Source organism: Esox lucius, chromosome 20 (genome assembly GCF_011004845.1).
Source record: "Esox lucius isolate fEsoLuc1 chromosome 20, fEsoLuc1.pri, whole genome shotgun sequence".
NCBI lineage: Eukaryota > Metazoa > Chordata > Actinopteri > Esociformes > Esocidae > Esox > Esox lucius.
This window is the reverse complement of record NC_047588.1, coordinates 13,322,951-13,343,183: the sequence shown is the minus strand read 5'-3', so window position 1 is coordinate 13,343,183 and position 20,233 is coordinate 13,322,951. Positions and strand designations below refer to the sequence as shown.

Here is a 20,233-nt window from a genome sequence, read left to right as displayed (position 1 = left end):
ATGTGCTAGCAGTCACTTCGTCAAACATAAGGAGGTATGTTCAACTGACTGCAGAAAAAGCAAACCAAGCTATACTGGTGTTGATGACTACTAAACAGATAACGAAAGAGATATACTCTAGTTGAACTGTGTCTATCTACATGAATGTGGTTTCCCTCTGTTTACATAGAGAGTGTATAACAGTATTTGAACATTCAAAACCAGGAGCAGTAATGGAGAGCGAGTAAATGGAGCTCCAACTCACAGAAGACAGAAGTTTCAGAGCTAAACATCATCGGAATTAGAAACACACCAATCACCTATGAACAGTGTGATTTTGTCAATTAAATGCTCTTGATTGATATTAAATTCAAAGCTGGAATTTAATTGCTAATATCAGACCATAATTAAGATGATAAATCACAGCTGATCTTATTAAATTATGGATTAAAATAGCTAGAATCCTACAAATTGTATGTCAGCTAATTCAGCCTATGTAAAAGATCTACAAGTAGTAGACAGTAATACAAATCTCCAAACAGGAACTTTGGTTCAATGACTGACATGTGCTGGATGAAATGCAGTGAACTTGTTAAATGAGTTTGGGAGATAATGTGCTCGGGTAAGAACAAGAGAGTGGGTCTGAAGAGAGAACAACAAAAAGACCACAAAGAGACTTACTGAAGAGTGAACCTGGAAAAGGCAGAGTGAGGAAGAGAGGAAGTGGGGGGGGGGTAGAAAGTGGTACCTCACAAGCACTCAAATGAGCCTAATGTCTCCCCATGCAATTCCTCGCCATGTCTTTCTCTCGTCTTTCCCTCTTTCACTCATACACATACCCCAACTAACACCTCCCTGCACTGTGTCTGCCGGAGCTAGTGGCTGTAGTTAAATTGAAATATTTCCCGGCGTGTGTCAGAAGCATGCAGAATGGTAATTATGACAGATCTGATTAGGCTGGCCGAGTCGGGCGGCTCCGGGCTGCAGGTGCGACCTTGTGCATTCCTGCGTGTGTAAATAAAATTAATTACATGCGTGGGGGCGCGCGGCGCGTGACATGGGTGCGCGTGGGGGGGGGACTCCCGCGGGGGGGCACTCTAATGGAATATTTTCCCTGAGTCTAATAATACAGTTGGTATTGACTTGAGGTAATTAGGGGGATCATTAAAGCGCTTTTCCCGGCGTATTTGCCTGCCTGATCAGATTAGCCAGAATGGGCCTCAGAACAAGCCCTGTGTGGTCTGTCAGAGGAGACAGTGGGAAAGGGCTCGAACGACGCTCTCCCTGCACCGTTAGACCGGCAGGAGAATGAGCGCTACCTCAGACTTGGGCTTATGAGGATGGAAGTGGGTAGGCGTGGCGGGTGGCCTGGGGGTGAAAGTTCAGGGAGGAGAGGAGGGTGAAGGCCAGAGAGGACAGGATGTGTGAGACTGACAGAACAATGTTGCGTGTGTGAAAACAAAGAGGGTCTGAGAAAGAGGTTGGGTAAATTAGCAAGGTATGGGCATGCTCATAGAGACAGTGGTACTGTTGGGGGGGGGGGGGGGGGGGGGGGGGTCAATGCCGGTGGGGAATCCTCTGTCCATTAAACAATAAGAAAAAGGCTCATTTCAGAGGGAGGAGGAGAAACTGCTTTTTGTGAGATAATTCATACGCTAAATTAATTATGCAGACATCTGGGCCTCCAGTTCAAGAAATTGTGTCTTTAATAATACAGAGGATCTGCTGCCGTTTCCCCGGCAACCTAATAACCAAGCAACCAGATAAATAAATAAATCAATTAATAAACAGCCGTGGCCTTTATTTCCCTTATGGTGATGCTCTCTCATTTCTAATCTGCCTCAGCTTCAGTCTGGAAAAAAAAAGTTGGAAAGAAAGCCGTTTCTCCACAGAAGTGACCGTTTTTTTTAGGAGACAATTTGAATCTTCCCCAGGGATCAGACCAAACTCCAGTCATGTCCCTCATATTTCTCTGAATGCACATCACTGAATTCTACCCCTCCCAACAAAATTAGAACAACACATACTGTATTATTCAGGACTGCTAAACACTGATGTTTAAAACGCCATCCATTTTTTTAATCTTTAATAAGCAAATGCCTCACGGTACCGGAGGTCATGACCCTTGACTTGCTGACCCACGTTTCTCTCTACAAGTACTTCAGCTCTTCCTGATTCACAGATCGTATTAAACTCTGTTTAGGATTAAGTCTACCTCCCGTAGGTCATCTCCAGTAACATCTGCCACTCAAGGAAATCAATGTTTCTAGTAAGGGTTGATTGACAGGATGAAAAATAATGATAATTACTGTAATTGATGGCGGAAGGGATCAATCTAAAGGCTACGCCCCTAATAGGCCGCGCCCCTTGTAAACAGTCCACGGATTACATTCAAAAGACACAGCTGCCGATTCTAACCATCTGATGGAGAAACTAACCCATGTTACAGAGTTTCAAACAGCCCAGCGTGTTGGGTTATTCTCACAACCCAACTTGTTGGCTGTCCACTATTTAACCAGCCCTGGTTTACCAAATAACCCCACTGTGTTTGTTTTTAGCCAAGTGTTTCTTGGAATGTATGTATTTAGTAACAGGGAAGTGTGGCTGGACCTTATAATGGAGGCACTCAATCTGTCCCAGTCAAAAACAACAAGGATTCCAATGAATCATGTGAGTCATGATAAAGGTGGGGGTGTCCAGTGACTCCACCACCCTCCTTCCCTCTCTGCCACCCCCACCTTTCCACTCCAAACCAGCAAGGCCCTCAGTGCCCACCCCCACCCCTCCCCCAGTGAGAGCTCCGTGCCAGGCGGGCACAGGGTGACAGATGGCACACACCAGCCCCCCTTGCCATCCCCCCTGCACCAACCCCCTGCCTGGCACCCCCCGGTGGCGCAGCGGCGGACCAGATCAGTGCCATTCTGTCTCATTAGAGCCTGGCTAATTAGCGTAGCCTCTTCAGGGGAGATAGAGAGAACGAGGAAGAGAAGGAGAGAGAGAGAGAGAGAGAGTTAGGCGTTTGGTGCTAGTATCTTTTTTGTTCTGTATTCCACTGGTCACTCTGTGTTGGGGGTATGATAGCTAGCCCTGTGAAGCAGGGTCTCCCGGAGAGCTTGTTGTGTGACAGCAGGGACTCTGATTCAGACAATCACAGCAATCTCTCAGGATGTTTGTCAGGCCGTTTAACACCAAAGCCATGTCAGGGGCTCCCCGTGGCTAGCCTCCCACTGCTAGCCTCCCGCAACTAGCCTCCCATCGCTAACTTCTACTCCTTTTGCAGCCAAAGTCATGCAGCTAGCTAAGCGCCCTGTCAACCTAGCCAAAACAGCTAGTCTGCCTTTCAAACTAGCTAATAAAAATACCACTTAGCAGTGCCGCTAATACTGCTAAAACTGCCAAGCTTCTTGTCAAAAGCTAGCCTCCATCTCTTCCAACACTATAACCTTTATAAACAAAGGAATGTGACATAATGCTAGCTGCAGATCCTACAGGGCATTGTACCCTGTAGCTGGCCTCAAACCAACAGGCTGCGTCATCAACAAAGCCAGCTCCCTCAATCCCATAGTTGTTCTCTAACAACCTGCGAAAACTAGTATAATTAATCGCCCACAGTTTAATGTTGGCACAACTTCATGTGATAACAATGAAATACGAAGGGCTATTGGAGACATAAAGTAATAGATAGTTGCACGTATGCATCAAAAAATATATATACACAATATAAAAATAGGATCGAGGGTATATATATTTATACCCTTATGTGACGTTTCATCCCTGAACATGATTTCTACCAACGACGGAACGGAATCTTTCTCACTGCACCCAAAATGGAGATGTTAAAAAGGTGATTAAAATGCCAGTGTGAATACGAGTGAGCCCAACCAGTTAAAGGCTGGCAGAGAGAGAGAGGTCTGCTGTGGTTAGGAGCCCTGAGAGGGGACAGGATGGCTGCGTTCCAATCCCCATCCCCCACGCAACACAACCACGCTCTCGTGCACACACACACACACACACACACAAAAAAAACACTCCCACACACCACAGCAAGTGAATCTGTAAACTTGTGCTTAGAGCTCTCCCACCCAGGAGACCACCCCTGTTTCCCATCTCAGATCTCCTCCCCACTCCTTCAACAGGAGCACAGCTAGGCAAGGCAAATACACACGGAAGCTCCCGGAGCCACACTCTCTCCCGTCCTCCAGCTTTTCCAGGGCCACGGGGCTGCGATATGTGCGAGCGTGCGATGGCAAGTAATTCCTGCACTGTGCCGGGGCGGGGGCACGGCACACCAATCGGACACGCATGTGCCAGCCTCTGTGCCAGGGGTAGAGCCCGCCCCTCCCCAAACCCTTGTTCCTCTCGCCAGCCTGCACCCCAATGGATAACCCCCAACACCACCACGCACAACCCCCAACTCCAGAGAACCTGGGACAGGGTTTCTGGGTTTGAGCCCGGCGGTGTGGTGGTGCCGTCGCTGCCCCTAGTGGTGGTGTGGGGCTGGGCCGGGAGGGGCACCAGCTGCCCGGGGAGCGCCCATTATGAGATGGAGACAGAGATAAGTGCTCTCCCAGGCCCCCTTTCACAGGCATAATTAGCACACTTCTTATCTGCTGCTCAATTCACATTCACACCCGCCACGACCATCACCATGAATGGAGGAGAGACAGAGTGAGACATGCAAAGAGAGAGAGAGATGGGTAGAGAAAGAGAAGGAGGGAACAAGACCGTAAAGAGCTCAGTGGAAGCCTGTTCTGTCACAAACAATCCCCTGAGAAGAGATATTTGGGAGTTTACGCTATGGATGGGGTTTCTCCGTCCTCCTCTCTACTCTCCTTTATGGACGGGTCTTTCCGTCCTCCTCTCTACTCTCCTTTATGGACGGGTCTTTCCGTTCTCCTCTCTACTCTCCTTTATGTAGGGGTCTCTCACTCCTCCTCTCTACTCTCCTTTATGGACGGGTCTCTCAGTCCCCTCTCTACTCTCCTTTATGGACAGGTCTCTCCCTCCTCCTCTCTACTCTCCTTTATGGACGGGTCTCTCCCCCCTCTCTACTCTCCTTTATGCACAGGTTTCTCCGTCCTCTCTACTCTCCTTTATGGACGGGTCTCTCCCCACTCTCTACTCTCCTTTATGGACGGGTCTCTCCGTCCTCCTCTCTACTCTCCTTTATGGACAGGTTTCTCCGTCCTCTCTACTCTCCTTTATGGACGGGTCTCTCCGTCCTCCTCTCTACTCCCCTTTATGGACGGGTCTCTCCCTCCTCCTCTCTACTCTCCTTATGGACAGGTTTCTCAGTCTTCCTCTCTACTCTCCTTTATGGACAGGTTTCTCCGTCTTCTCTACTCTCCTTATGGACGGGTCTCTCCGTGCTCCTCTCTACTCTCCTTTATGGACGGGTTTCTCCCTCTTACTCTCTACTCTCCTTTATGGACGGGTCTCTCCCTCCTCCTCTCTACTCTCCTTTATGGACGGGTCTCTCCCTCCTCCTCTCTACTCTCCTTTATGGACGGGTCTCTCCCTCCTCCTCTCTACTCTCCTTTATGGACGGGTCTCTCCCTCCTCCTCTCTACTCTCCTTTATGGACGGGTCTCTCCCTCCTCCTCTCTACTCTCCTTTATGGACGGGTCTCTCCCTCTTCCTCTCTACTCTCCTTTTTCTTCAAAGTCTTTGAACTCCTGAACAAAAACAGTGGTTTGTGCATCAAACTGCAATTTGGTAAAACAAAGGTATCTGGTGCTATAATCATCACAATCAGCGGAAAAAACAAAAACCTCCACAGATATTTCCAGATAATTTGGCACACGTTTAATCTATTTCCCTTTACTTCATCAAGTAACAATTGTGGAAAAAAAATTCAACTGTGCTCGCCGATATACGAAACCTTTAATAATAATGGCTTGCTCCGCATTTCTTTAATTAGTTTTAATAAGAGTTAAACTGATGGTAATTTTGCTCACACAAGCCTGTATTCAACGAGTGGGTTGTTCCCTGGGAGAGATAACAGGCTCCGCTTTAGCTGAGAGTTATTCAGAGCACAGCTAATATAAACAGGTTTGTTTTGTGTTGAAACACTGTCTGCTGTTCGCTAAACCCACAATAAAGGAGACATATGTCATTATGGCGATAAATCACCACTCGGAGAAGAGAGGCCATAAAGTGGCGCTTCAGTTTTCCAACCCCCTTTGGGTCTCCAGATTTGGTTTTATATTGAGGTTTATTCCTTTGTTTTTCTAATATTTCAACCACCACACTGGGAGGAACACAAAGCGTCTCCGTGACAAGTCCATACATGTTATGTTGATGTATGTATTATTAATTCAAGCCTCACCGTTCACAGAAATCTAACTAATAGTTTTATAACATAAATACCAAGTAATAAGGCCTAAGACATTCTCTTGATTCACATTTTGTCCAGGCTTCCCCAAAAACAATAAATAATCTCAGTAAATCCTTTTCTACAGCACTGCAAAAACCAAAATGTATGCATCATTGCTTGTCGCTTTTCAGGTCAGTGTCTGTAATAAAATGGCCACCTGGTCTGTACCTGGCTTTTGGAGGCTGCCACCTTGGCAAACAGTGCCTGGGACACCTTGGCCCTCTTCATCTCCTGCTGGATCTCCTCGTAGATGGAGGAGTTGATGTTTAGGATGCAACTCTCCGTCTTGCCATTCCATTCTCCGGGGAGTGGAGATGCCTTCACCTGGGCAGGATAAGGAGTGTCAGCAAAGGGGTTGGAAAACAAGGTGATGCTGCCATGTTTTCTGGAATCAGGGATCTGTCCAGATAGGTAGAGGAGGGAAACGGGTTGAAAATATTTGAAACGTGGGAGACAATTTCACATTCAAATTATTTGATGCATTTCATGAATCATCTATTTACACACAAATTATATAAATATGTTAAATAAACAAAAATGTCATACTTTATAATTACCCATATTCTGATAATTATCAAACAATTTCAATGCTTTAAAGCAAGCATGCATTTCATTTTTCTTTTCTAAAATAACTGTTCGGAACACATCGTGCTACGTCACACAAAACGCTGTAGAGAGAGTGAAAGTGTCGCAGTAAGAGGTGGCTCACTGCTGTGTTGTGCTTACAGGAGAGATGCCCACAGGGATTCTGGGATTCCAGTCCTCAGGTCTGACGTTGTTGCAGTCTTCTCTCCTGGGCTGCTGGGGCAACAGACACATGTTTATTCAGCCTCACCCTCTGCACCACAAAGGGGATTCAAAAACACACACGCAGGCACAAACACTCATACACACACACACACACACCCACGCGGTTAGGCAGCACTGTATAACACATATTTAGTACAGTCTCACTGATGAAGCTAAGATCAGAAATCAGATTACAGTGAGATAATTGAATCCAGACCATTCTGTGGCGTGTTGTCTCTAGAGTAATGGAACCTTCTGAGAAGAATATATTTGTTGAATGTGAATTAAATATCTTTTCTATCGAATAATCTAATTGTTGTAAATTTATCTCTAATATTATCATTTGTGAAGTCCAGATGGAGTCATTTTAAAACAAAACCTCTCTTTTTCCTTTTTTTTATACATTATTTTACATCACAGCAATAATAGGAGAGTTTTGGTAATAATCTCATCAGTTACAAACTTGCCAAAAACAGACTGTAAAAAACATATATAGCACTACATTTCCAAAAATATATTCTGATGTGCACGTCTAGACAAATGACAGGGAGCAATTTTGGGGGTTATGAAAAGATAATAGTTCCCAAATTTGTGGTAAACCGGAATGTTTTACCATTCCTAGGCGTCTTTTTTAACCATTTAACGAGCTAGGAGGCGAGGGGTGTGGGTATGTGCTCTGACTACCAACACTTTGCTCAGTAGCGTTAATTGTTAAGGCCGGGACAAGCAGAGACTGGTGTGAGCACTGAAGCCACCCATGGGCACACAGGAGAAACATACCTCGGCAGCGGTTGTTACGAGGCCAATAAAAGCCTCCCTGTCTCCGCTCAATTGCCACCCTGACTGATTTATGGGACTGGTTCTCCTAACACATTACTTGATCCTCCAATGGGGCTGTCAGTGGGTGTTTGGCCAGGTCAGAGAGCCCTACTGTGTCAGGAGTCAGCCATAGGGGAAGTAAAGCACATGGAGATGTGCGTTCGGGCCGATGATCTTATGTTACAATAACAATTATAACAATTGTATAGGAAATTCTTGAATGTTGATTTCCTGATATGCAGATTAGGTCAGACAAGGCATGGATGTTCTATGCTGCCCTGTAGAGGTGAAAACCTGGCTCCGCAATGTGACTAACACAATCATTCAGTCCAGAACAGACCCGCACCAGCTGACACCTACGTTTGACATGGGAGTACGGAGAGAAACAGAGTCAGGGCCTGAACAGAGGTCAGGCTGAAACATGGTCCAGTCTGGTCAATGTGTCACTGTACCCTGTCCCAGGCATCTCCCTCTGTCCAGCCTTCACAGCCTAACAACGACTGGAGACATGAACTGCCAATTGGCCTCTAGTTTCCTAGTTGCAAACCACTGGTTCGGCGTCAGATTATTCCCTTTCTTTCCAGTTCTTTAAGGATAGCAACTGTGATCTGGCCATGCATTCAAAGAGGCCTCCCTGTTCGGCCAATGGGTGGCTCAGGAACTCCTTCTCACTCTCTCCTAAATAAAAGGCTGTCTTCAGTTAGCGTCTGAACAGAGGATGCCTTTGTCTCACCCTTTCCGTCCCAGACACACTCGACCGCACTCAAAATCTACTTAAGTGGAAAAGTTGCCACATTCCTTTTAAATAAATGACTTTGATTTGTGGGCGAGACGGTGTACGGGCTGGGAGTTGAAGACCGTGTACGGGCTGGGAGTTGAAGACGGTGTACGGGCTGGGAGTTGAAGACGGTGTACGGGCTGGGAGTTGAAGGCGGTTTACGGGCTGGGAGTTGAAGGCGGTTTACGGGCTGGGAGTTGAAGGCGGTTTACGGGCTGGGAGTTGAAGGCGGTTTACGGGCTGGGAGTTGAAGGCGGTTTACGGGCTGGGAGTTGAAGGCGGTTTACGGGCTGGGAGTTCGAGACGGTTTACGGGCTGGGAGTTGAAGGCGGTTTACGGGCTGGGAGTTTAAGGCGATTAACGGGCTGGGAGTTGAAGGCGGTTTACGGGGTGGGAGTTGAAGGCGGTTTACGGGCTGGGTTTACGAGTTGAATGATAAACAGACTGCGGGTAGAGCTGCTCCTGTTGTCAGTTACTTCCTTTGTAATTGCATGGGTGGGTTGGGGTAGTGGCACTCATGGTCAAAGTAAATGGACACATTGGGTGTGTGTGTGTGTGTGTGTGTGTCCGCGCTCCTTCGTCTGTGTGCTTGCTTGCCTGTTCGTTCCATACCTGCACTGGCCGGCTGGGCGGGGTGCTGATGAGGGGGGCCGGGCCCATGGCCGAGGCGGCTGTCAGGCTCCTCTCCCTCTCGTCCTGGTAAATGCGGTCGCGCTCGGCCTCAGGTAGCTGCAGGAAGTTCTGCATGGCCCGCAGGTTGACCAGGAGAGACTGGCTAGCTGTCTTAGGGTCTTCCTCTTTACGCAGTATCTCAGAGAGAAGACCCTGGGAGAAAAAGTGGAGGGAGAGCGGGAGAGAGACAGAAATGGAGGGACAAAGAGGAGAGTGAAAGGTACAGAGACATCCAGACAGAAAGGGGGAGGGAGAACGAAGGAGAGACCAGGCCAGAGAAAGGTGAAGGGGGATGGGGGGATGAGATGTATGATGGAAAGGGATGAAGGTGAAGAGAAACAGTGGGGATGAGATGTATGATGGAAGGGGATGAAGAAGGTGAAGAGAAACAGTGGAAGCAGAAGGAAATAAAACATGGGAAAAGACAAAGAAAGTGAAGATTCCATTAGAGCCCAGCAAAGAGCCTGACGCTGAATCCACTTGGACTGAGTGATGTCCAGTCGGTTCAGTACATTGTATTTCTACCAGTAAACTCTCACAGACTCTGAACATGATGGAACTCTTACAGCACATTGACTCATTGAGCATCAATGCGGCAATCAGCGTCTCCTCTGTTCCTCTTCAACAGCCCTGAATAACGTCATTACGGACCAACTCTCTGTGCTGTATTATCAGGACTGAGTGATTGAGGCTTTTCAGAAGCTGGTGGACACACACTGAGCAATCCAATATCTGCTTCTTCTCTTTATCAATAGGTGTGTGATTTGGTATTAAACAAAATGATTTGGTAATAAACATGACGTCAGCGAAGCTAGGACTAGTCGCAGTGGAAGCAACCAGGGGGACGTTTAAGTGATGTTATGAAGACAGCGCGATGAATACCTCTGAGTTCACAAAATAACACTATACAAGGAGTGTCAAGTGAACATTTCTTGCCCTGAAAATAAGCAACAACAGTCCTCTACATATACTTTTTGGAACTGTTGATGTTGATGTTCCCTGACCGGCTTTTATTTCACTGATTACTAGGAAGTTGGACAATGTAAAAAACGGTATAAATGTAGGATCAGCCTCATTTTTCCTTTTTTAGGACATTGGGTCAAACGGTTTCACAAACCCACTAGGGTTAGGGTTAAAAGCCACAGAACAGTCGTAAATGTGAAAGGTACAAAGAAGATAAGAACATGGGCATTACACCTAAAAGGGGAAGGAAAGCTTCCCCGTGACAGAGTGGATGTCACTGGTAGTCTCATGGCAATGAGAGTGTGTGTGTTTGTGTGTCTGCATGCCAGTGTGTGCACAGTCTGTGCGCACATGCTTGTATGTTTATCACACCCAGCCATCACCCCTTTCAGTTAATCTCAAGTAAATCTGCCGCGTCTCTACAAAAAAGAACCGGTGAGCACCGGTGCAACGCACCCCCCCCCCCCCACTTGGCGCAGACGCCAGGCCCTACGTGTCCCCACACGTCCCCCTTTATTAACACGCAGGGCGGAATCAGGAGGGGAAAACGAATGAACAACAAATAACCCAAGACGAGCCTCTCCAAAGGCACATTACTAATTCTTCATAGCGGAGAGATAAGGAGAGAGGCTTGCCAATTTGCACCAAAAAAAAAACAACACTGTCTGGTAACCGCTTTTTTTGTTTGGGGGGGGGGGGGGGGGGGTGACGTCGGTACACACTGATTCCAGTAGATGTTTATCGAGAGGTTTCACACACAACTTCAAAGCGGCGGAGGAGTAATGAGGTTTACTGCCACCTTCCCCCGAAATATGCAGAACATCTTAAGACATTATCTCTGTAAGGGCCCGGCACTGCCCGCCTGGAAAGTTAACTCCCGTGTCTCAGCACAGCCGTGGCGGATGAGGCGAGATGCCAGATGTGCTGCAGCTCTGCGCTGGTTTGCATTGTGTTGCTGGGTTGTCATAAAGGATTATTAACCCAATTGTTGTGTCGACGGCCTTGCGACAAGAACGCGCTGTTTATACTTGATGCGCTCCAACTCGAGACAGTGGTGTCCTTGTCACAGACGTGTCAGAGTGCTTTAGGGAAAAGTAATGACTGCCTGTTTTGTCATTTCAGATGTTGACTCCCCCCCCACACTCACCCACCCCACTTTTTTTTATTGACAACGATAAAAAAAAAGAAAGAAATAGAAACACATATGGAAACTCCTCCACACCTGGGTCCTGTTGAAGGCCACGCGGGCGAACACGGCCTGTGAGATGCCGGCCCTCTTCAGCTCATCCCGGACCCACTGGTAGATCTCCAGGGACACCTCCGTGTTGCTGGCCACCTGGGGCTCCATGGGCTTGGTCAGGGCGTTGCGGTTGACCGGCGGGTGATTGAGGTACTGCTGAGACAGCGACTGCTGGGCCAGGAGCCGGTTGACGGCGTACTGCTGGTTCAGGATCTGGGCCATGACCAGCTGCTGGTTGACCAGCTGGGGGCTGATAGGGGTGGAGACCAGGCCTGGGTGGTGCAGACCCGGGGGGAGCTGAGCAGGTCGCCCCGGGGTCTGGCCCCCGCTGTGGGACGGAGGGGGCAGGGGGGGCACCGGGGAGGAGGGGGGCTGCTCGGCCGTGCTCCCCGGGATGGGCTGCTGGGAAAAGGTCAGGTGGTTGTGGTTGGGACCCGGAGGGGAAAGGTCAGACAGGCCGTCCATGTCCGCTGGCGGAAGGAAAGGTGCAGGAGACGGATGAGGAGCAGGAGGGAAGAGGAAAGGAGAAGGGAGCAGAGTTATTGGTTGAAAAGCACAGATGACGTTGCATGGCCAGCCACTGTTCAAACAGCACTACGTAAAACCCAAATAACTTGGGTGAGGAAAAAACTGGCTTTCAAATTGAAAACACTGCAACAGGCAAAAAGGGAACAGCCTCATCCCGTGTGATAAGACACGGCTGTTCTGACACTTGCCCGTCAAAAATCCCCAGGCTAGATCAAGCCCTCAGATAAAGAGCTTCAGTGTGGGACTTGCAGCTCACAAAATTAGTTTATAATGTCCATGGCCAAATCATGTGAGCAATAAATACAGGGCTGTGTGGCAGATGCTGTCCAACACTGGCAGCCATGGGAAGACTGTGTGCACATGAGCAACCAAGGTGTGTGTGTGTGTGTGTTGTCGTGCATTCAGGAAGACTAACAATCCCTGAATCGCTCTTTATGTCCCTAATACCTAATACAAGGTATCCAAGCTAGCCAATAAGACATTTTTGGGACCGCCTAAATATAGCTCTGGGCCGTGGAAGAGAGAGAGCTCTGCCGAACTGAGGAGAATCCTAAACCCTGCCTCTTCCATATGCCAGCCTGTCCGCGGCCTGAGGAAATAATGGATGTGTCATTTGATAGCATCGGATAGTATTCAGGGCATTCCTCGTACTTGGGAGGATGTTGGAAGTACATAATAGCAGCTTGTAAGTGTTTTGAACTCTTTAAATGACACTTTTGTGAAAAAGAAGCCTTAAAAAGGAACATTAAAGAAATAATAAGTGACTGTGATGTTTGGTCAGACTAGTACTTGGAGCTGGTAGAATCTACTGAGGATATGGATCTTAAAGAATTAATATACGTAGATTAAATCATTAACAAGCTCTGAACCTAGAATAGTCTCTCTAAATAATCCATACATAAATATTTACACCAAGATGTGCCAACTTGGGGGACAAATCACATGGAATCATATAAATCATATTTCTGAGAGGCACAAATTGGTGTTAGGGGGAGAAAATCTTCCACAACTCAATATTTCAGCGGGAGATAAAAGATTAAGTGCATGGAAGAGCTCCAGAAATGCACATAATATTCACATGTATTATCAGCATGTTCTCTTAACTGTCACCAAACACAAAACCCGGCCAAGACCGTTCTTTTCAGTATTTGTCGAAACAAATGATTATGGAGAAAAAAAAACTTGGTAATAATCACATCTCCCCCATAATCCTCAGCATTCCCTGGTTGTGATGCTTCGGTGTGCCTTTTCCCTGTTGTCTCTCTACTCTGTGTGTGTGTCCGCCCGCTCATACACACTGCTGGGGGGCATGCTCACAAATACACACACACCAAATACACACACACACACACACACACAACATTTCCATGCAAATTGAAAAAAGGGGTGGCAAAAAAAGCATGGCAGGCCCTGGAGGAAAGGCAGCTACAGAATCGGGAGTCCTTGTGTGGAATCCAGCCACAAAAGAACCCCGGATTAAACACACAATGGAAATGGGATGTGGGTTGAGAGAGAGAGAGAGGGTGGTAGGGACAGGGAGAAAAAGAGAGAAAAGCAAGAAAGAGAGGTAGCGAGAAAGGGAGAAGGAGAAACAGAAACATTGAGAGAAATAGGGTGAGAAAAAGAACGTGCGGGAGAGACAAAGTGAAAGGTAGGGAGACAGAGAGAAGGAGAGGTGAGGAGTGAGTGAAGGAGAGACATGTATGGAAGTCTCTCTGCTGCTGGACAGGGAAGGTGCCCTGAACTGCTTTCACACCTGAACTGAGTAGAGACCACTTTGCTGGTTCCCTTACAGGAAGCCCTGACAGAGACCTGCTGAACGTGGCCTCGCCAAGGTGTTTCAGTGTGTTCAACCAGGCGGATTCACTTAAATGTACTGCCTGCGGTGTTAGCGTAGTATGTTAATGAAACTACAGTGGCAGTGAATCTCTTAGGAGAGGCCCACATGCTCTGTTGTAGCCTTTCGGCTGGCTTTTCACTGGTGCCCTTGGTGTCGTGGCTGTCATTCAGCGGGCATGCAAGTAAACATCCCCCTTCTATGAATATTAAGGTTGAGCATTGCGCCGCAGGCGACAAAGCGCCACATGAGGGGCAAGTAGTGGGTAGGACCACAATGCCAGTGTGTGTGTGTGTGTGTGTGTGTGTGTGTGCGTGCACGTGCTTGTGTGTGGTCATGTGACGTACCTAGTGTGTTGGCGCGTGGGCTGTTATGGAGGACACACGTGCCCAGGTAGCCCTCCAGCTGGGAGGGTTGGCGCATGCCTGCACAGACGTGACACATACACACGGCGGGAGTGCGCGAGGATGAGACACACAGGGCACATGAAGAGAGAAAGACAGGGTTAAGGCCCCGTTCAGGCTGTGACACCAACAGGTCCAGAAGGGGTTGACGTGGACATGAGGAGTTGATGCTGTCACTGTATATTGGACAGGAATATCAACTGGGAAATACACACAGGACTTAAATGATTGGTTGTTTCAACATGGTGTCTACTTGAGATCCATACATGTCATCTTCTAGAAGAATGTTACATGAACTGTGTACCCAAGAAGATGTGTACGAGGCCAATGGCCTTATGGGTACGTGTCAATATTTTTTATCAACAAAATAATTGACACAAATTAAAACTGAAAGAAGTATAAAACTAGAATGGAAACATTTGTTTCCTTACCATGTAATCAGTCTATGTACAGGTTTTAACTGAAACACGTAGTTTGATTCAGTTTCCGTCGCACGGTTTCAAAATGCTATAGTTTAGCACGTGTTGAACAAATCTCATTCAAGTCCTGGTACATTTTCTGATTTTAACATGGTCCGGAGAAAAGTCTGACATCGGCAGAGAAAGGTAAAGGTAGAGAAACAAATATGTATAATTATAAAAATAATATGATGATTTATGAGTATGTTATTGCCAAAACAAATTAAGAACTCCAGTAGGACAGAGTAGTCAAAATTACATAGTCAGCATTGTTCTATTTTGGCAACAAAATAATGTCCATGGTTACATAGGTCTCTTAAAAAATCAGTTACAAGTTACCAATCCAACATTTTAATGTGTAACATAACTTTTGATTACCTGACTCTTATATAATATGACTACTTAAAATTACTTTTCCCCAGAAGAGGCATTAAAAAAAGGACAGGAGGAACAAATTAAATGTTTACCCTTTTTAAATGCTGAATTGAATATAATTGTGAATGCACTAAGGTGTAATTTGCAAAACAGAAGTAATCCAAAAAGGAATCATCTAGATTTTAATTAGATATTGTAATCTGGTTACAATATTTTTTTGGAAAGTGAAACTGATTCTGGGTTTTTTGTAATTACCTTCAATGTTCCGGTAAATGATTACATGTTATCAGTTCCTCCCCAACCCTTTTGATTTCTAACCACATGAATGCCAGTAAAACCATCAATGTGTCATTTGTAGGAAACTGCAACAATATTCATGAACTAAGGTCGTGGACCTCAATTTAGGCTGTGATTTTGAGAGCCATTACTGAAACTATCATAACAGATTACACTGAATGGATAACAAAAAAAATGGAAAAACATAGTGAAACTGAGCAGTGTGAGATATCTGAACACAGCCATCATTAGATGATGTGATTAAAATGTGTTTATTGTACAAAGGGGGGGGGGCACGACCGTCAAACATATTGGAATAGTGACGGGGAGGCTGAGCTACAGTGTTGGTGTAACGTCTTGCACTTCCTCCATGTTGCTTACCCATCATATCTTTTGTCTTCTTGAAATGTTTATACCAGCGCCCAAATTCCTGACACTTGGCCGCTGACACATTTGCATAGTAAGTGCTGTTCACAATGGAGGAAATCATACTCTGAAAGAGAGGTTGATAAAGAGAGAAAACCTTCAGGATCCGCAATGTGCAGCAGAAGGACATTTATTAATGCTGCAGTGACATGCACTAATACGCTGTTTCTAGTCAAAATGAATAAAACATGTAGGTGCACAAACAACAAGCTAGCAAAGACCATTTCTTATCGATCATGCACACATCTTGGTCTAGTTCTTCCAAATGTAAAACAAATAAAGAAATATAAGAGGTGTGTCCCTTTATTAGCAAATGCCAGAGAGTTTGACAGAATTTTTCCGGGAGGGGGGGGTGGCGGGGGCTTGACTGAATGGGTAGCCTAGTTGATATCTGGATGTATTACCATAGTAAAGAACAGTTTACTTTCTAAAAGGAAAATAACAAACAGACTTATTAAATGTTAGCATCTAGAACTCAGGCAATTTAAACCAATGTGCATTCAGGGGTTTTTCTCAGAGTTTCCCTATTTCCACAATCTGTTAAAAACATCTCCAAGAGATATAAGGCAGTGGAGCCTCCTGTATATCTGTGCCCTCTCGACTTCTCCACAATTGCCTCTACTCTTCCCTATTTATTTCTCAAACGCATTCCTTGCAAACAAGGCGCGGTTTTCTTTTCATTAAAATGAATGTTTTAACACCTTCCTGGCCCGCGGGTGGATTGCAGGAGAAATTGTTTTGATTGTCATAAATATTCAAAAGACCAAACCATCTGTTTTCAAATTACAGGTATGCCATCTTTATCATTTCTTTAATATGAGCACTTGGGGACGGGGGGGAACCTTCTGGCACAGCAGCACTTGAGTGAACAACACACGGCGCTGACAGCACAGCCGCTCGTCGCCCTCCTCCTCAACGGAGATGGAAGAGGACGACGGACGCAGCCTGCTGCCCTGGATCGCCGTGGACTCGTGCTGACCTCCTGACCCCGGGACCACTACACAACACGGCTGGTGAAATGGCCCGACCGTGGACGATGGATGAGTTCTCAAAGAATGGACTTGAGGATGACAATTAAGGACTGCATTCTACCGCGTTAACCGAAGCTGTGACATATCGGGCATCAAACGAATCCATATGAATGAACTCGGCTGGTGCCCGGTCCGTTCCTGGGGGGTACGTGTTTTGTTTCCGCTATCTGGGCGAGGGAGAAGCAGTGCCAGCTACAGCAGGGCCCACCCAAGACACACGCTGCTTGTGTTCCTCCATCTTTGGCACAGATGTTCTAATAAACGCTCCTCATTAATCAGCCCTCTCCCACCATACATCACTCCTCCACACACACACACACACACACACACACACACACCTCTTGTATACACACACACAACTCAAGCATATACACACACACGCATGCACAGAGGCAGGTATACGCACATACAAACACACACCTCAACTCTAGTACACACAGACACACACACACACACACACACACACACACACACACACACAACTGCTGCTACTCCGTACATGGTGTCCACGGGGCCTCTGCCAGCCAGCAACCATCAACAGGTAGTGCAGGGCAGTGTGTGTGTCAACAGGATGCTGCCTGCCTGGGCCCTTTGAGTGACAGTGATAGCCATACACAGCACGGGAGCTTATCAGTGTGCCCAGGAAGTCGCACAGGGCCTTTATCTGCCCCAAACATCTACTCCCCTTTCCGTTATGGGAGAGGCACATAAAAAAGGCATGGAGGCATAGCCTTTCATAGCCTGCAAGCACAAGCGCAGTCAAACATCAGGTCTTGTTTTACCGTCCTTGTGGGGATTTTCTGCCACAGACACACACGCAAGCGCACGGAATAAACTCTAAACACACGGCGCTGAACGGGGGCCCTTTCTCCGTTCCCCTCCGCCACACCAGTCGGGTTGAGCGCCCTCTCAAACGCAACAAACGCATGTGTACACACGCATGGAGCGCAAACACGTGCACCCACACATCAACCAGGCCTGCCGCTAGCTCTGCCCATGGCTGCCTTAGAGCGGGGCCCGGGCTTACAGGCACAGGGTTTTGATGGCTATTTGCTGCTATGCAACCGAACAGCTGCTCTGTCAGGGCCGCCCGGTGGGGAAGGGGGGATGGAGGGGGTGCGGAAAGGCCTCTTTTGTTGCCATAGTTTCATAGGAGCCAGGGGGCTATGCTCAGACTCAGTCACAGAGCCGGCCCTCTCGGAGACTGGTCATGAGCAGAAGGGGGGGAGGATGGGCAGTCAAACTTTTAAGTGAGACTCCGTCCACTCGTCATCTGGGGGGGGGGGGGGGGGGGCATTACACTGGAATTCCATCTGAGTGCAGTCAAACCATATTCCACTGGGAACTATAACAATGGCTGCCGTGGTGAATACATTTTCTCTTTTCTCAGGTCCCCCTCCCAGAGAGGCTCTTCAGGGCATTTGTAGGCCAAACACACAAAGCAGGACTCCCCAGCACAAAAGAACAAAACTAAATGTTTGACAAGATCCAGGACAAAGACAGTTGTTTTTTGCCCTGGACTGAGGTAGGGTTCATCATTTCTCACTTTGATCCCTGGACTGAGGTAGGGTTCATCATTTCTCACTTTGATCCCTGGACTGAGGTAGGGTTCATCATTTCTCACTGTGATCCCTGTTCTGAGGTAGGGTTCATCATTTTCCCCCTGATTCTGAATGTGTTCATTTTTATTTCCCTTGGATTACCCTCCTGAGTAGAAAGGAGACACTAATCCTCTAAAAGTTGCCAATCGTTCCTGTCTTCTGAACAAACACTTTCCTCTCCCGAGGCGCTGTTTGCTTCCCAGAAGCCCTTGGGAGCACTATGCCTTGTAGCCTCCAGGGTTAGGTAGGTTACTTTCTAAATGGAATCTGAAACACTTCCTAGTAACTAGGACTGGGAAGCGCCTGGAACTGGATGATAGCATCACAACATGCAAGTGCCAATACAGCATGTACTGCAATCCCCACAATTCATCACTATTCTATCCATTGCGGTACATGATTATTCCGGTGCGATGTATGATTTTATTACAATTTAAAAATTACGCACCATTTTTAATTGCTGTATCAGATCTGTGAAAAAAAATACTTTTGATCAGTCACAGAAGTAAAAGTGGTGATAAATTGATTCCCTATTTAAAATAAAATGAAAGGTATTAAATAGAAACAAAAGAAGTGGTCAAGATACAGCAAACGTTTGCAAAAATAATATTTAAATATTTTTCAACATTGTACTACTATTTTCCCCCATGACTACTAGTTATGTTTCCAAAATTGTAATCAGTAACTTAAGATCTGGATCACCCCAGTAAAACAACATAAATTACTTCTAGATTACTTTTCTATCAAGATAAATTGAATAAGATGAAAAGCACAACATCTATTTCTGAATCAATCCATGTTAGTTTATATGAATGGATGTTGCACTTTACCTCACATGTTAGGATTGTCTCTAACCTATTGCTTTTTACTTAAATCCAGATGAATGCACTATACAATCTCTGTATATTAAAAACTACATTCTTTCAGATTACCAGTCATTCTATTTGATTAAATACCACTTCTATTGTTTTTCACCTGAATATAATCCCATATCAAAGGACTTTTTGGTTTACTCTGTTGTTTACATTTTTCTTCTCATTGTGGACGGACTTGGCCCATTGCTTCAAAACACTGCTGAAAAAGACCTGCTGCCCTCATTAAATGACATAGCTTGAGCATTACCAAAAAAGGATATTTCAATGGAACATATTATCACCATATGCTACATTTTCAATAGTCCTGTTGTTTCAGTTTGTCAGAGACACTATTTATCTTAATCTGTCTGCTGTTAGGATCTATTAACGGTGCACATGTCTGATCCTAAAGTGTGTGATACACAATGGAAAGAAATATTGAACCAGCACAAATTTGACAGATCAATGATAAGCCCCAAGCATTGGTTTTCTGAAATGAGGAGTCTAGATTCTGACAACCCCAAACTTATAACTAGAAGTTTGACTACCCCAAACATCCAAACTATGCTGTTTAGGTGAATTTCTCACTGGTTGACCACCGGTCAAAGAAACTATGATTAATGAGCACGTCTTCACATCGACCGTTATTGGGTTACATGTTTTACATCTGCATTTTTAGCTTAAAGTCAATATTGTTAGCAGCCAATATCAATGGTGGCCATTACGTCCCAAGTACAGAGCCGGTGAAATCCTATGGCGTACCAGTCTGCAGTGGATGTTGCAGAATCAGATGGATATCACGTCCAGCCTGCAGAAGGCTCATAGCT

General features: G+C 46.3%; 1 protein-coding gene across 7 annotated transcripts in view; it reads right to left on the bottom strand.

Moving 5' to 3' along the window:
* Window positions 1–20,233, bottom strand: part of LOC105021872 (DNA-binding protein SATB1) — a 48,806-nt gene that overhangs the window by 8,670 nt on the left and 19,903 nt on the right. For 3 of the 7 annotated variants that reach the window (XM_020041390.3, XM_020041393.3, XM_020041391.3), the window contains exons 6-11: window positions 15,876–15,987; window positions 14,329–14,406; window positions 11,599–12,086; window positions 9,339–9,566; window positions 7,082–7,156; window positions 6,524–6,754 (exon numbers count right to left, since the gene is read on the bottom strand). In XM_020041390.3, coding sequence (XP_019896949.2) covers window positions 6,524–6,754; window positions 7,082–7,156; window positions 9,339–9,566; window positions 11,599–12,086; window positions 14,329–14,406; window positions 15,876–15,987 — 1,212 coding nt within the window. The remainder of the gene's footprint in view (window positions 1–6,523; window positions 6,755–7,081; window positions 7,157–9,338; window positions 9,567–11,598; window positions 12,087–14,328; window positions 14,407–15,875; window positions 15,988–20,233) is intronic. The other 4 variants (XM_010889850.5, XM_010889853.5, XM_010889855.5 and 1 more) reach the window with 4 other exon arrangements.